We start from the raw sequence: 17,679 nt of genomic DNA, 5'->3' as shown, positions 1-17,679 counted from the left end.
CATATTACAAAATCTTAGTTTTTATTTCAGACTGTAATTATAGATCATAAAATTTGTAGCAGTACTTTATTCAACAAACTTGAGAATGAGAAGAAAACAATATATCATGAGCTACTAAAGCCACTTTATTTGGTAGACATAAAAATCATTAAAAATAAATAAATACTTCTTACTGCCCTTAGTGAATTTCTTTCTTTTTTGTGGGGGATGGGGGCCTTCTTTTTTTGAGATAAGTTGCTGGTTTTAGAATGCCCTTATTAACATGGTGAGATTCTAAAGATTGTACTTTGTGTTCTCAGAATAGTGTTACCCCTTTTAGTAATTAGGACAGCTTAAATTGGTATTCTTATTAATCTTTTACTGTAATAACTTTCAAAGCATATTTATTTTACTTGTGAGAATATTTGGTTCCTTGGGTTTCTATTTTTAAGTGGAGTAAAAATATAAAATTTTCCTTAATCTTGATGTTAGTTTGGGTTAGCATTAGTCAGCTATACATCTTTTTTAAAAGTCTACAACTAAAGATTTTAGAAAGCATTTTGATGTTTTGGGTTTTATTCCTGGAACTAAATGAATGTTTATGGTGTTCTGTTAACATGTTATTTGAAACTGAAAAGTAGAAATGCTGTGACTTAAAACAACTTTTATAAATCAAACATTTAAAAAGATATATATATAGATCTTGAATTTTTAAAAGAAAATTTCCTAACTTTGTCTAACATCTTTATTTCAGAACGAGAAAAAGATCACAGTTCCTCTCGTCCAAGCAGTCCGCGTCCTCAAAAAGCATCCCCAAATGGTTCCATTAGCAGTGCTGGGACCAGCAGCAGAAACAGTAGTCAGTCAAGTTCAGATGGTAGCTGTAAGACATCTGGGGAGATGGTGTTTGTATATGAAAATGCAAAAGAGGGAGCTCGGAATATAAGAACGTCAGAACGAGTGACACTAATAGTGGATAACACTAGATTTGTTGTAGACCCATCCATTTTTACTGCACAGCCAAATACAATGTTGGGCAGGTTTGTATTATTGCAGTTATTTGCATTACTAATTATAAGGTGCTTTTACCGCCATTATTTTTTCGTTTAAGTTTTACAGTAATTCTCTGTTGAAATGTAACATTTCTGTTTTACAGATGAAAGAACTGAGCTTTGGAGGCTAAATTACTTGTCCCAAGTTAATACAGCTAGAAAGTGATAGAGTAAGAACTTGAACTTGGTTTTATTTCTAGTGTTCTTTGTAGTACCAGTAGAAAATAGCAAATAGTTATTGAAGTCAGGATACTAAAATGTCTTTACATATTGAGACTGTAAATTTAATCTAACCAGGTGAATTTAGCAATGATAATACGTTTCCTGCACTTGAGTTCCCATTGAATCACAAAATATAAACAATCAGCATTGTTTAAAGGCAGAAAAAAAAAAACCAATAGGTTGTTTAGCTGTAAAGTCAGCATGAATTGTCGGTTTGATGTAGATACTTAAAAAAAAAATAAAAAAGGAATGTCAACAAGTAGTTAGCAAAATGAAGGAAATAATTGTCATCTTCTGATTTGTGCTGGTCCAGAGTAATAGATCTATTTAAAGTTTGCGGTTACGGGAACTACAGTCTAAGAAGGATATAGACAATAGAGACTTGATTTTTCCCCATGTCCAAACTATACCTTTTAATTGTAAAATCAGTATCTTTGGTTACACTACTATCAAGTGAAAGGGCATGTGCATGAAATAGAAATTTATATGAGATAAAAACTTGTACTTTACTAGATTGCATATGCAGAGTGTGTGTGTGTGTGTGTGTGTGTGTGTGTGTGATTTATCATTGTCTCATAATACAGAATAAATGCTGCCGTTGTGATATTGTATACATTTTTGAGTAACTAAATATTTTCCTTCAATGTTAACACTATGCTTTATATCATGAAAAAAATATCTTTGAACTATAGACTTTTTTGTGTTTTTAGTGTTGTAGGGGAGGATTATCGACAAATTATCAGGAATATGACTTGACACTGTTAATAATACTTTATATTTTTACATCAGATATATAGAAAGAATAAAAAGTACATATTTGAAATTTTGGCTGTTATATTTTCTTAAAAAAAAAAAAGGTTTTTAAGTGTTCATATTGATGTGAAAAGAGTAGCTTTCCCCTTTTGTAAAAAGTTTAAATCATGACATTTGATTCCTGAAAGACTATCTTCTTTTTCTTCTTTTTCAATTAGCAAAGCCTTCTTTTTATGCCGATTGACTAAAGTGTGTCTTTGGGGATGAAAATTAATATTCATGGGAACTGTAAAAAGCAGTTGGCATTCTTTTGGAAACTTTGACATAAAAAAGCTTTGTTGTTCATAGTTTTCTGTGTTACAACGAAAGAGAAAACTATTTGAATTAGGAAACTATTAAGTAGAATACTTAATTCAACCGTACCATAGGATCTAGAGGTTCACCTTTCTTTAATCATGATTTTTATATTTTCTGGAGAGTACTAGAGTACATTTTTTATTGTTAAGGACATATTTTGGAAATTGCACTGTTGAAGGGCCAACAAACATGACTTGAAAAAAACATAAAGTCATTTGTATTTTCTTATGTAAGAGCTTTTTTTTTATTTTCTTAAACTTGCCATTGTCCTATTTCTTAATTCCTGTCTATCCCAGCATTTGATTGCTTGTTTTTCAGTTCCAGGAGGCAAGTCTAATAATTTTGAGTAGGATTTGTTACATTTATAGTTAAGATTGTGAAATGTAAAACAACCTGACTTGTCCTGTATCATATCACTTTGTCTCAGGTTAGCCTGCTATTATGTGCTGCATTATGGCATTAACTGTACAATGAAAACAGCAGTTTTAAGGAAAAAGCACAGATAACATGGTTTCCCTTTTTTTTTTCTTCCTGATAAGATTAGTATTAAAAACTCACCTTTTTCCCTTGATTAATTGATTGGTGTTTTTTTCTGAGGAGAAGTGGTAGGAAAGCTCTTTAGCTTCTGAATTTTGTTGTTTATTTTATTGTTGCTTAGAGAAAATCTATACTAGTGTTCCCTACCATCAAAAAGAAAATGTTTTTAATATTCCTTCTTTTATGATGTTTGCCAGAATACATTAATGATAAAAATTCTTGACTAATTTAATGATATAATTCCTTTTTACATTTGTACATGAAATCTATTTTCCCTTTCGAAGGAAGTATTCTATTGACATATTTCTCAATTATTTACTATCATAGGATGTTTGGATCTGGCCGAGAACATAACTTTACACGACCTAATGAGAAAGGAGAGTATGAGGTGGCAGAGGGAATTGGTTCCACTGTGTTTCGAGCTATTCTGGTGAGTATTGACTTAATCATAAGACCCCTTCTTAGTAGGTACTTGGATTAGAAGCAGAATTCTATTTGAATATCTCTCTGGAGTTATTCCAGGATATTGTTTTTCCTTAAATACCATTTAATTCATCTTTATTTTATTTTGTTTATATTTTTATTTTGCAACAGGGTCTTCTTGCTCTTTCACCCAGGCTGGATGGAGTGCAATGGCACAATCATAGCTCACTGTAGCCTCAACCTCCCAGGCTCAAACAATCCTCCTGCCACTCATTCCTGAGTAGCTGGGACTACAGGCATGCACCACGATGCTTGGCTAATTCTTTTTGTTTTCCTTTTTTATAGAGACAAGGTCTCACAGTGTTACCTAGGCTGTTCTCAAACTCCAGGGCTCAAGTGATCCTCCCGCCTTGGCCTCCCAGTGCTGGGATTGCAGGCATTGAGCCACCGTGCCGTGTTCTCATCTTTATTTTAGCACATACAGATAATATAATAGAAGCAAATGAATTTTATGACCTTCAGGATGATAGGATAGGGGATTATTAATCTCTTAGGTTTGCATATGCAGTTCTTTCAGGTATTTAGTAACATTTCTGGAGTCATATTTACTTCTCTTTCTCTTAAATGCAGTAAATCGATCATTTTTACTATCTGAGAATGAATATGACTACTACTTGATTCTATTATTTTATTGCACATAACTAGCAAACTTAGAAACATTAAAAGTCATCTCCAAAATGTATTTGTTAACATCTTTGGTTTTTTGTTTTTTTCCCCAGACAGGGTCTCACTCTGTTGCCAAGGCTGCAGTGCAGTAGAGTGATCACGGCTAACTGTAGCCTCGACCTTCTGGGTTTAAGTGATCATCCCACCGCAGCCTCCCTAGTAGCTGGGACTATAGGCATGTGCTACCACACCCAGCTAATTTTTTGTATTTCTAGTAGAGATGAGGTTTCACCATATTGTCCAGGCTGATCTTGAACTCCTGAGCTCAAGCAGTCCTCTTGCCTTGGCCTCCCAAAGTGCTAGAATTACAGGTGTGAGCCACTGTGCCCAGCCGATGTCTTTGTTTTAAAATTTTTTTTGAGATTTTAACCGGTCTTTTTTTTTTTTAATATTTTAATTTATCATACAGAGCCCCTACTTGTAATTTAAATTGAGTGATTTTGGTTCATAAGGCTGGATGCAGTGGTTCATGCCCATAATCCCAGCACGCTAAGAGACCAAGACAGGTGGATGGCTTGAGTCCAGGATTTCAAGACCAACTTGGGCAACATGGCAAAACCCCATCTCTACCAAAAGAATATATCCAAAAATTAGCTGGGCGTAGTGGCACGCCTGTAGTTCCAGGCACTTGGGATGTGACGGTTACTACGGGACTGAATGAATGGGGATGAACGCAGGGATGAAAAGAAAGACAACATAATCTGGTTTAAAGAAGGGGCTGGGGGCTCCTTGTTTCTAGTGAGCAAGGACCTTGAGCTTCCACAGCCCTTTGTATTTACTGGGGACAAAGAACCGGGAGAAGGCGCTGTTGGTTAGCTGCTTGATTTATCACAGGTTCACATGATTGCTAACAGACTTCAGTTGTGCGTAGACAATCACAAGAAACACTGCACCTGGGGCGTGACTGTCCTCAGCATTAGTTCTGGGCGGCAGATGCAGTTTCAGTTTGCCAGCAACCTGCTTTCATGAGAACAGTTTGCTGTTTGCTCATATAGCCTCCAGTGGTATACTGAGTCGGTCACCGCCCTCATTCTTTCGGCCTCCAACACTTGGGAGGCTGAGGTGGGAAGATCTTTTGCGCCAGGAGGCGAAGGTTGCAGTGAGCTGAGATCACACCATTGCACTCCAGCCTAGATAACAAAGTGAAAACCTGTCTCAAAAAAAGAGAAAAAAAAAGGTTTGATAGTTTGTGACAGTTTGTGCCACAGCCTGAAAATACCGTTTTCTTAAGTAGTTTGAGGGAAGGGAGGATTCTGTGATGGAAGACAGATCAGGAAAGTAGTTGATCTTGATCAGGTGAATAGTCATACAAGTACCAGAAGATGTTTCACTTCCATTGATGCAGCAACCTTAGAAATTGTGTTACTGGTTACTTTGGTTCTGAACCTCAGGAAACTTGAGACAGATCTTTTTGTTTGTTTGTTTGAGATGGAGGCTCGCTCTGTCGCCCAGGCTGGAGTGGAGTGGTGCGATCTTGGTTCACTGCAACCTCTGCCTTCTGAGCTTAAGTGATTCTCCTGCCTCAGCCCCTTGAGTAGCTAGGATTACAGGTGTGCGCCACTATGCCCAGCTAATTTTTGTATTCTTAGTAGAGACAGGGTTTTACCATGTTGGCCAGGCTGGTCTTGAACTTCTGACCTCAGGTGATCTGTTCGCCTCGGCCTCCCAAAGTTCTGAGATTATAGGTGTGAGCCATGGTGCCTGGCCAAGCCAGGTCTTAATTTTGGGGAAAAAGTGCTTTTTTAGCTGTCCAGATTTCCCCTTGTGGAATTGAAAAGAATTTTTGTCACTCATCTCTGAAGTAACTTATCTGTGATTCTGGGGTCGTCCTTTAACAACCTGTTACGTAGATTTTCGAAATAATTAGTATTGCTTGTCATCATATGGAATCACCAAAGGGTAGTATTAGAAGAAGAATATCTAATGGTATGTCTTATTTTACATATTTTAATACCTGAATAGGACTATAATTCTGTACTAAAAACCTCAAATTTTGTTAAATTATCTAGGTAGTATTTAAGGTAGCATAATATATCATTCAATTTCCTTACTTTTTAAAAAAAATTTAAAACTTTATGATAGTTTTATAGAAATATAACTTGTAGAAGAAAAATACATATGCATTGGTATAATGCCATAAAGAAGACATGAATTAGGTAACAGGGAGCCCTACATTCAAATCTTACCTTTACTTTTAAATAATTGTATGACAGGGTCAGTCGATGAATTCATTTGGACCTGAATTTTCCTTATAGGTAAAATGAAAAAGTAGGTGAACGGAGGTCTCATCTAAGATTAAACTTCCACATTTCAAAGATGTCAGAGTTCTCTACTGTTTCTGAAAATGTTACCAGCTCTACCTTAATAATAAGTTTTGGCTACCTTGTTCTCCAGATATTTTATGCTTTTCTTACTTTTCTTTTTCCAGGATTACTATAAAACAGGAATAATCCGTTGTCCTGATGGCATATCTATTCCTGAACTGAGAGAAGCATGTGACTATCTTTGCATCTCTTTTGAATATAGTACTATTAAATGTAGAGATCTCAGTAAGTATGATGTTTTGTGTGTAAGTGGTTTGTATAATTAGAATATATTGGAACAAAAAGCCTGAAATTAGTGCTATTTACCTAGTTAGACTTAAAGTATTATTTGAATTATGAAGCATTCTAGATTATGAATGAAAGTTTGCAAAGACCTTGATAATCTCCTTGTGCAATTTTCCAAATTTTTTTTCAATTTTAATAATTTTCTTTTTTGACAAACCCAGATTTCCTCCTAGACAGTTTTCTATATTATTTATTTGTTGCCAGTTTTATCTCCTAGATTTGGATCCTTGGCTTTGGTCAAGTGTGGTCATTTGGCTTCATTTCTTTGATCACATCATCCAAAAATTTATAATTTTTTGTATTACCACATATGATGATATGAGCACTATGGAAAACACAAATACTTCTCAAAAACAATACCTATCATTAAAGATCCTAGATTGAATGTCTAGCCCTCATTTATGCATAGGATTAAATGACTTCATCCAAGAACTTCAAATATAGTCTCAAAGCAGTGTGTAGAATGTTGTAATCCCAACTCTGGTATTCTTCTCTCACCATTTCTTCAGCACCCCTACTCTGATTGTTACGCCAACCCTGAGAAAAGATGTGATTATGCACAAAAAAGTCAAAATAGTGTATGAGAAGTATCAAATGTTGATATTTGATATCAATATTAAGTACCTAGATACTTAAGCCAACACTTAAGTGGTTGGAGAAGTTCAGAGGAAGGGGAAGTCATTGTGGGCTAGAGGACTGTGGAAGAGTTTAGTGGAAATAGGTAGTAAAGAATGAACTGAATGATTTAGAAAGAGTAGATAGTATTGTTTTGGGGAATTATTTGTGTCTTCCATAGTGCCCAGGATATCATCCTACATGGTAATACAAAAAATTCTAAGACCTGAGGTTTCTGGAGTAAAGATGTAGTAGGTATACTTTGGAAATACAGTAGATCCAACATACAACTGTACATTTGAACAACATTGCTGAGTTTTTGTTGTTGTTGTTTTTGAGTTGGAGTCTCGCTCTGTCACCCAGGCTGGAGTGCAGTGGTGCAATCTCAGCTCACTGCAAACTCCGCCTCCTGAGTTCAAGGGATTCTCCTGCCTTGAAGGGATTCACTTGCCACCACACCTGACTAATTTTTTCGTTTTAACAGAGACAGGGTTTCACTATGTTGGCCACATTGGTCTTGAACTCCTGACCTCAGATGATGCACCCGCCTCGGTCTCCAAAAGTGCTGGGATTACAGGCGTGAGCCACCATGCCTGGCCAAAATTGCTGTTTTTTCACATCTTAAAAAATGATTTTAGGGGCTGGGTGCAGTGGCTCACACCTGTAATCCCAGCACTTTGGCAGGCCAAAGCAGGCGGATCATGTGAGGTCGGGAATTCGAGACCAGCTTGACCAACATGGAGAAACCCCATCTCTACTAAAAATACAAAATTAGCCAGGCGTGGTGGCGCATGCCTGTAATTCCAGCTACTCGGGAGGCTGAGGCAGGAGAATTACTTGAACCCGGGAGGCAGAGGTTGTGATGAGCCAAGATTGCGCCATTGCATTCCAGCCTGGGCACCAAGAGTGAAACTCCATCTCAAAAAAAAAAAAAAAAAAAAAAGTTTTAGTTGAAACCATGAGCATTGTAGATCTCTGATTTCAAGTTTTGTGTCTTTTCATATGACCATTTAAATTAATCTTTATATAATTTGATGTTGAATTTTGGTGACTGGCAGAGATAGGAAAAAAACTAGAATTTTTTACAGATGATGTGAATCTCTTAGTTCTCCAGTCTTTTGTTGTGCATAGTTTACCTTGTCTTAATACTAAGTATCTTTTATTTATTATGAATTAAAAGTAAGGGTTTTATGTAAAATATGTGTAATATGATTATCCTAGACTTTTAGCTTTTCAGTAATATTTGTAGTTGTTTTTAGATTACTTGTAATATATGTTACTAAAAATTTAGAGATTCCCAAAGATGTTTTTAAAAAAACTATATAGAATTTGAAGAGATGGATATGATCTTTTAAAAATGATCCAAAAGTAAATTTTTTTTTCTTGCAAATATATGCCCTTGCTGAATATTTGGAATGGCACTTTGCACTAAAATATCTGGGCTTATGTCTTAATTTAAGAAGAAATTATACAATTTGCTCGCATGTTCTCTCTCTCTGGTTGAGGCACTCTTTTTCAGTTTGTGGCATTAAACTAGTTTGGACTTGAGGGCAGAGACTATATCTTTTTGACTTTGTGTCTATGGTGTGTAGCACATCCTAAGGACTCAACAGAATGTTTGCTGAATTAACAAATTATTGTATTCTCTTGTGTGTTTTTAGGACCCTCTTCCACTGGTTGTCCTCTCTGGTATCATCAGTCTTTCCCTTTCTCTGTGTAGTAAACCTCAGGCTCAAACATACTCAAATCTGACTTATGTCTATTCTAGACGTTCAAAAACATTCTCATTAAAAATAACTCGAACTTTTCATTGGAATCCTTTGAAGTTAACTTTTCAGAAGAATTAACGTATAGCTCCAAATGCTGTCTTCCCATTTATTCACACTTTTGTGTCTTTAAGTAGAGTTTTATCATTTTCTTCATATAGTGTGCTCTGGTCTTGTTAATATTTTGTGTTTTTATTATTGCTGTGTGTAGAATATGTTTAACTTTTCAAACTGCTAACTTATAATAAAGTTACTGAATTTTGTACATGTAGCCACCTCATAGAACCCTGTTTGTTTCTAATGATTTTTTAGTTGATCCTCCTATATGCCTCATAGTTAATTGACTATGTTACAAATAACACTTTTTATGTCTTTTTTTTGTCTTGTCAAATTGGCTAGAAGATTTTGAACAATGTTAAGTTTAATGGGAATTCTGGCATCTCTGTCTTTAAAGGCATTTCCCTGGACGTGGGGCTAATGTCTATATTCCCAGCACTTCGAGAGGCTGAGGTGGGGAGGAGCACTTGAGCCCAGGGGTTCAAAATCATCATAGGCAACATAGTGAGACCCTCTCTCAAGAAAAATAAAGTCATTTCTTTTAGGCGTAATTATAATGTTACTCATTTTTTTCTTGACTCTCCCTTCCTTTGGCTTTTTGGCATCCTTCTTCCTGATCCTTGGAATGTGGTTGTTCTCCTCTGTTAGCTACTTTCTCTCTCACAGAATCTGCACGTATTCTAAGTGGTGCTATTCATCACTGTGGTGTCGAATATTATCTTTATACTGGGGATTTCGACCTTTTATCTTTAATTTCTAAGTGTCAGGTTTAATTTTTTTAAATTTTTATTTCAATTGTTTTTGGGATACAGGTGGTTTTGGGTTACATGGATAAGTTTTTCGTGGTTATTTCTGAGATTTTGGTGCACTCATCACCCGGACAGTGTACACTGTACTCAGTATGTAGTCGTTTATCCCTCACTTCCTCCCAGCCTTCCCCACCGACTTCCCAGAGTCCACTATATCATTCTTGTGCCTCTGCGTCCTGATCAACTATTCATTTCTAGTTTACCATTTAACTTGTCCTTTTGTCCCCTCTTCCTTCTTAATCAAGCTTTTTATGAGTTTCATGCGTGTAGTACCTGTAGTAATGAACAAAGACAGACATTGTCCCTGCCTTTATGGAGTTTATAGTCTAGTTGGGAAGACAAACATTTAACAAGTAATAAAAGCTGTGAAAAATGCAGTGAAGAAATGAGATATTATTAGAAGTGTATGACAAAGGGTCTGTGGAGAATCACTATCTAAGTGCCATTAAAGCTGAAACCTGAAGGAGTGGCAAAGAGTAGGGGAAAGCTGACCATACAAGCAGTAGAAATGATATGTGCAGAGGTTTAAGTAGTAAGGAATATGACATTTAGGGAACTCAAAAAAAGGCACGTGTGGCTAGAGCAGAGGGATGGAGTATGAGTGGTGAGGAATAAGGCCTGAGAGGTAAAGAGGAAACAAAGTTTATTAATTGAACAAATATTTAATGGCTCTACTCTGTACTAAGCACTGTTCTAAGTTTTGGGGATTCAGCATGAACAAACCAGGCAAAACTTTCTGTTCTAATGGAACATACACTCTATTGGGAAAAACATGTGATAAACAAAGTAAATAAATCATATATGGTATGTTAGTGATAAGTGCCAAGGAGAAAAAAGTGAAGAAGTTAAGAGGAGCCAGAGAAACTTTCATTGGAAATAAAAATTTAAATTCCAAGCAGGGGTTGCTAGTGAATGCACACAATGAAGGAGTTTGTCTCGTATATTTGAGAGCAGCAGAGAGGCCAGGATAGTTGGAGTGGAGTGAGTGAGAGTGTCAGTAATATGAGATGTGGTCAGAGAGGTAACAAAGCACCTAGGTCAAATAAGGCCTTTATGTTTTGGCTTTTACTCTGAGTGAGATTGGAAGATATGGGAGAGGTTTGAACAAAAGAGTGATATGATCTGTAAGACTGTCACATTGTACTATTTCATGGGAGCCCTGTTCACACAGAAGTCCATGTAGAGTTGTTAAGTGTTATAATCCTGACCTGACTTAAGGTTTAAAAGAATCACTTCTGCAAATTTTTGCAATCTACTCATCTGACAAAGGGCTAATATCCAGAACCTACAAAGAACTCAAACAAATTTACAAGAAAAAAACAACCCCATCAAAAAGTGGGCAAAGGATATGAACAGACATTTCTCAAAAGAAGACATTCATACAGCCAACAGACACATGAAAAAATGCTCATCATCACTGGCCATCAGAGAAATGCAAATCAAAACCACAATGAGATACCATCTCACACCAGTTAGAATGGCGATCATTAAAAAGTCAGGAAACAACAGGTGCTGGAGAGGATGTGGAGAAATAGGAACACTTTTACACTGTTGGTGGGATTGTAAACTAGTTCAACCATTATGGAAAACAGTATGGCGATTCCTCAAGGATCTAGAACTAGATGTACCATATGACCCAGCCATCCCATTACTGGGTATATACCCAAAGGATTATAAATCATGCTGCTATAAAGACACATGCACACGTATGTTTATTGCGGCACTATTCACAATAGCAAAGACTTGGAATCAACCCAAATGTCCATCAGTGACAGACTGGATTAAGAAAATGTGGCACATATACACCATGGAATACTATGCAGCCATAAAAAAGGATGAGTTTGTGTCCTTTGTAGGGACATGGATGCAGCTGGAAACCATCATTCTTAGCAAACTATCACAAGAACAGAAAACCAAACACCACATGTTCTCACTCATAGGTGGGAACTGAACAATGAGATCACTTGGACTCGGGAAGGGGAACATCACACACTGGGGCCTATCATGGGGAGGGGGGAGGGGGGAGGGATTGCATTGTGAGTTATACCTGATGTAAATGATGAGTTGATGGGTGCTGACGAGTTGATGGGTGCAGCACAGCAACATGGCACAAGTATACATATGTAACAAACCTGCACGTTATGCACATGTACCCTAGAACTTAAAGTATAATAATAAAAAAAAAAAAAAAAAAAAAAGAATCACTTCTGGCTGTTGTGTTAAAAATGGACCAAAAAGGGAATAGTGGTAGAAGCAAAGAGATCAGTTAGGAAACCATGATCAAAGTCCAGGTATGAGATGGTAGGGGCTTGGATTAGAGTGGAAACAGTAAGAACTAGTCAGATTCTGGGTATATTTGATGTTCAGGTTACCAGGATTTCCTCTTCAACTGAATGTGGAGTGGAAAGGAGAGGAGAGCTTTAACTGGAAGTTTGAGGTTGCCATTAATTGAGATGGGGGAGACTTCATGAGGAGCAAAAATCTAAAAGCTTGATTTTGAACATGTTAAGTTTGAAATACCTGTTAGATATCCAAGTAGAACTGTTAAGTGGAGCATTGGGTATACATGTCTAAAGTTCAGCAGAGAAATGTGGGCTAGATGTAAGTGGGAGTCATCAGTATATGGATAATTAAAGAAAATGTATTAAAGGATTGATTCTACACTCTGATCTGTAACATTCTTTTTCACATAGCAGGGCTTTATGTACCAAGTTGAGGATTTGAGACTTATTTTGAGGATAGTACAAGTCATGAGAGGGTTAGACTAGCAGAGACAATTAGATTTGGCTGCTGTGGGGAAAATGAAATGCAGAGAGGCAAAAGCAGATGTTGGGGGAATGTAATCAGAAAGATTTTGTAGTAGTTTGGGTGAGAGTTAATGATGAACAGAACCAGAATGGAGGCAAGGGGATGGAATATGTTGGGTTAACTATTGCTGTGTAATAAACCACCTCAAGTTTAGCATAAACTATAACCATTTTATTACTCTCATTTGTTCTGTGGGTCAGGAATTTATACAGGGCACAGCGGAGGTGGCTTATGGCTGTATCACAATATCTGAGGCCTCATCTGTGAAGAATTGATGGGCTGGGGTGGCTCACAAGGCTGGAGGCTTTATTCACATGTCTGGTGCCAGGACTGGGATGACTCAAAGGCTGGACTCAGCTAGGAATGTCAAACAGAATACCTATGTGTAGTCTCTCCATATGACTTGGGCTTCTCAAATCCTGTAGGTTGCATTCAGAAAGGAAGCATTTGAAGAACAAGCATTCCAGAGAAACCAAGGCAGAAATTGCAAGGCTTCTTCTGACTTAGCCTCCAAAGTCATGTGCTGTCCCCTCAGCCATGCTCCTCTGGTTACAAACAAGTTTGTATTACCAGTCTAATTAAAGGGGAGGGGAACTAAATTCCACTTTTTGGGAAGAGATGTCAAGGTCACCTTGCAGAGAAGTATGTGGCTTAGGAGATTTTGCAGCTATCTTTGGTAAATATCTGCCAAAAGAAGGAAATAACACAATTCAAGTATGTTTAAGAAGACTTGGGGAATTATTTGAATTAGGAGGTAAAGGAGAAATCCAGGATTTATTCATTTAGTATACTAATATTTAAGTTCCCATTATATGCCCAGCACTGTACTGAGATGGTTCTGAAAACTTGGGTAGATAGTGATGCCATTTACTGATTTGAAAAATACTGTGGAGAGAGACAGAGATGGTAAGTTAAATTTTGGATGTATTGAGTTGAGGGTACCTCTGAGGTTACATCCAAGCGGAAATTTCCAGAAAGCAGCTGAATAAAATGCATCTCGAATACAGAAGACTAAATTAGTAGAAATAAATTTGGGAATTATCAGCATAGGATAAAAGAAGAAAAGAACTTAAAATTTTCCTGAGAAATACCAGTATTTAATGAACAGCTGGAGGAGGAAGAGTTGGCAAAGGTTACTGAGGAAGAATAGCCAGGAGGAGGGAAAAAAACAGGGATAATGGTATCAGAGATTCTTAGGGGTGAGTATGTTTCAAGAAAGAGTGGTCCAGTGTAGGAGATTTAACTGAGAGGTCACATAGGATCAGGACCAAAGATGATTATTGTCTTTGACAATATAAAGGCCATTTGGAGACCATAGCAAGACATTTCTGTAGTATAGTGAGAGTAGAAGCCAGATTGGAATTGGTTCAGAAGCTGGGGAGAGAGAAGGTGTTGAAATATAGGTATTTGTCTATAAAGATAACTTTTTAAAATGACAATGGGAAATAGCCAGCCTGGAGAGAGGATGGCTAAGTAATAGTAATATAGATTATTTAATTATCTAATCAATTATAATAATTATATAGTATTTATTATATAATTATGGAGACATTTTGTAGGGAGGAAAAGCTCTCCCTTGGGAGACTGTAGGTTTGAGTTCTAGTGTACTCCTTCATCCCGTCTCCAGTTCTCCAGTTTTTACAGCACACACACACACACACACACATTCTCTCTCTCACACACACACACACACACACACACACACACACTCTCTCATGTGTATGGTTGCCATGGTTGCTTCTCTGACTTTGCTCTCCATGCTGATGCAGTAGCAGTAGTTCTTGAGATGTTGGCATCTTCAATAGGGAGATAGGACATTGCCAATCAATAGGAATAAAAGAAAAAAGCAGTGCAGGTGAGTTAGTGGCTGTGCATTTAGGAAATTGAAGTTGTTCATTATGTCTGTGCTTAAGGAGGTTGAAGTCTTATCTTTCAGCTCTCTCACTTCTAGTGTCAAGTTTGCTGTGGAATTCCTGCATCATGTTGTATTTTGCTTGACCTTTTGCTTGCCTTATTCTAAAGACTGTTGACCCGTTTCACCTCACCTCTCAACCTGCACTGAAATATTAAATCGGTTTGCAACTTTCTGAGAAGCAGAGCATGCAGGAAATGGAATATAAGAACTATTTCAGTTTATGTGGATAACCTGAAAAGTATCTTTAAGGTATACCTTAAGACATACTGCGTATACTGATGGAAGATAATATGGTATAGTGAAAAATATGCTAGGCTAGGGATAGGGTTTTAATTCTGACTTTGCAAATTAGTTTTGTAATATTAGGCAAGTTATTTCATGATGTGTAAAATGACGGGGCCTATGTAGGATGCCTTTAATTGGCCTTTCTTATTATAAGATTCTATATTTCTAAAAGAAGTCTTTTTAGGAAAAGTTTTGGTAAGATATTTTTGTGGATTTCATTTCAGGTGCCCTAATGCATGAGTTATCAAATGATGGTGCTCGTAGACAATTTGAATTTTATTTGGAAGAAATGATCCTCCCTCTCATGGTAGCTAGTGCCCAGAGTGGGGAACGGGAATGTCATATAGTGGTGCTTACAGATGATGATGTGGTTGATTGGGATGAAGAATATCCACCACAGATGGGAGAAGAATATTCACAAAGTAAGTATTCTGGCATGTTTTCTTTCTCCTGAATCATCACAAATTATTTCTTGTGTGTGTAAAGAAAGAGCTCTTCTCATAGACCAGCAAACTATAGCCTGGGGGTCAATCCAACCCATCACCTATTTTTATAAATTAAGTTTTGTGTATTGCCTATGGCTGCTTTCATGCTACAGTGGCAGAGTTGAGTAGTTGCAGCAGAAACTGCATGGCTCGCAATGCCCAAAGTATGTCCCTGTGCAGAAGAATATGCCCCACCCATGCCATACACACATAGTTAGTTATCTGTTGACTCTCTGGAACTTGATAGATTTTTTTTCTTTGTATTTAAAAGCATTCAGGAGAACTAGTTCCTTTATAAAAATAGCTTTTTAAAAAATGAGTTTTTGTTTTTATATACATTTAGAAGCTTTAACTCATTGATTTTGAGGATAACTTGAAGTTCTAAGGTACCTTTTTAAAAAATATCATATATGTTCATCAAGGATACAGTGACCCTTCATAAGCCTTTGTACTATAGTTCTTTTGGGTATTTCTGACCAAAATGGCCTGTCTTGCGCAACAATCACTAACATTTTTTCTTATTTTTTTGTTATTTTTCTTGATGAGCCCAATATTAGTATTTTTGACCAGTTTAATAAATAAGGAAGAATTGAAAGAATGACTCAAGGAATTGAATAAAATAGCCTAGCATCTTCTTCTGTACTATATAGTCTGTTGTCTTGGTAAGGATTAGGGTTTAATATAGAAAGTACCAAAACATTTTGTCTCTGATTTTTCCGTTTTACATATGCTTTTCTAAAATCAAAACAAAGCAGACTCCAGATGGCATTCTTTTTTACTTCTAGAGGAGATTTTTGAAAGATTATTTTAACACAAGTTATGGTAGCACTTTTCAGAGTTTGCACTGAGGTATTTCTTTTGCATGATGTACTTAAATGAGTGTTGTGATTCCTTTGTGGATAATTGTCGTAATAGACATTTCTGTTGCTATTTCCTCAGTTCTAGGCTCTTTGCTGACAATGTTTTTCTATAATATGTGGAATAAAAAGTTGAACAAACCCCAAGAAAAATGAAAGGTTGTCAAAAATAAAAGAGGTATACTAAATTATTTTCTGTTAAGGAAAAGGAATGAACAAGCTTATAACTTATATTTTACTTTTCAAAAGGTTTGACCCCAAGAAAGTACAGCCAACCATAGAACATAGAAATGATATGATGGTGATAAAGGAATTATAATAAACCTGGTGTTTTCTTTTCCATTGTTGAACTTTTCACTTCAATATTTTTTTATTTTCTTGTTTTTTATCTTAAAGCTTAAAAGGCCTGAAAACATTTTTACTTAGTTGTCTAAATATGTATTATTTTGTATCAAGATGATCCAATATAAAGAAGATTCATTTGAGGAGCTAGAGATAGCCTTTTGGCCTGATTTTTCCACATGTGACTTTATGACATATATTGTCCTTTCTAAGATCTAAAATAATCTTTTTCTTAAAATACTAGTAAATCTTAAGGATGTAGTAATAATCACAAATTTACCCCATGAGTAGAGTTTATATACGTATTTTCCTTTTATTGGCTCTTAAACCAGCATGTTTGGTTTGTGAGTGTGTTTTTCTTTTTTTGAAAAAACCTTTGCAGTTCACCTTTTAAGGGAGATAACTCAACCTGAAAGAGAGAAGGCGAGGAATGTCCATCAGTCTAACTCCCTGAAGTTCTCAGCACATTTGGAAGACTCAACATGTTGTCAGTGGAATGTCTGTCCTTTGCAAAGCCAGTTTGCTCTAAACAGACTAACCTGGGCAGAACTTGCTCGAATCTGCCATTTTTAACATCAATATTAAATGGGGCTGTTCGCCTGAATGGAAAACAGTTTGTGGGGAGGGTCTTTGCCTTTTGGGAAATTATTAATAGTTGCTCAATCCATGAAATGTAAAATGTATCTGTTTTGTACTCTTTGACAAGGCAGTTTTTCCCCCTCTAGACTAGGCCTTGTAGACTTCTTAGCAAAGTCCTTTACTTTGCTTGATAATGATGCGATATTGATATCTTCTTTGGATTATCTTATTTAAAACTTGGGGCAGATCCCATTCCAATAAATGTGTAGGTGATGTATCTTTCAGAAGGAGATTCTTCCTGTGGATTGGGTTTTCTGATTGGTTGTCAAAGCTTTTCTTGTTTCCACTTAAGTAGACATTTGCTTCTACATTAACTATACTGAATACTGCCCTGTCATGTTGGCTAGTCATCCTTTGGCATTACTGCATCCATTATTTGGGCTTTTAGAACTGTTAGGCCCCTTTGATGAGCAAGATAAATTTAAGTTCATCTCTAAATCCTT

General features: G+C 36.5%; 1 protein-coding gene across 4 annotated transcripts in view; it reads left to right on the top strand.

Annotated features, from left to right (window-relative positions):
- BTBD10 (BTB (POZ) domain containing 10) overlaps nt 1-17,679 on the top strand; it is a 73,880-nt gene that overhangs the window by 45,481 nt on the left and 10,720 nt on the right. For all 4 annotated transcript variants that reach the window (XM_012001476.1, XM_012001491.1, XM_012001485.1 and 1 more), the window contains 4 exons: nt 734-1,019; nt 3,228-3,330; nt 6,478-6,598; nt 15,138-15,335. In XM_012001476.1, the coding sequence (XP_011856866.1) occupies nt 734-1,019; nt 3,228-3,330; nt 6,478-6,598; nt 15,138-15,335 (708 nt within the window). The remainder of the gene's footprint in view (nt 1-733; nt 1,020-3,227; nt 3,331-6,477; nt 6,599-15,137; nt 15,336-17,679) is intronic.

The sequence above is a fragment of the Mandrillus leucophaeus genome, unplaced genomic scaffold (assembly GCF_000951045.1).
Source record: "Mandrillus leucophaeus isolate KB7577 unplaced genomic scaffold, Mleu.le_1.0 Scaffold1178, whole genome shotgun sequence".
NCBI classification, from domain to species: domain Eukaryota; kingdom Metazoa; phylum Chordata; class Mammalia; order Primates; family Cercopithecidae; genus Mandrillus; species Mandrillus leucophaeus.
The sequence above is the reverse complement of the archived record's forward strand: the minus strand, read 5'-3'. Positions and strand labels throughout refer to the sequence as shown.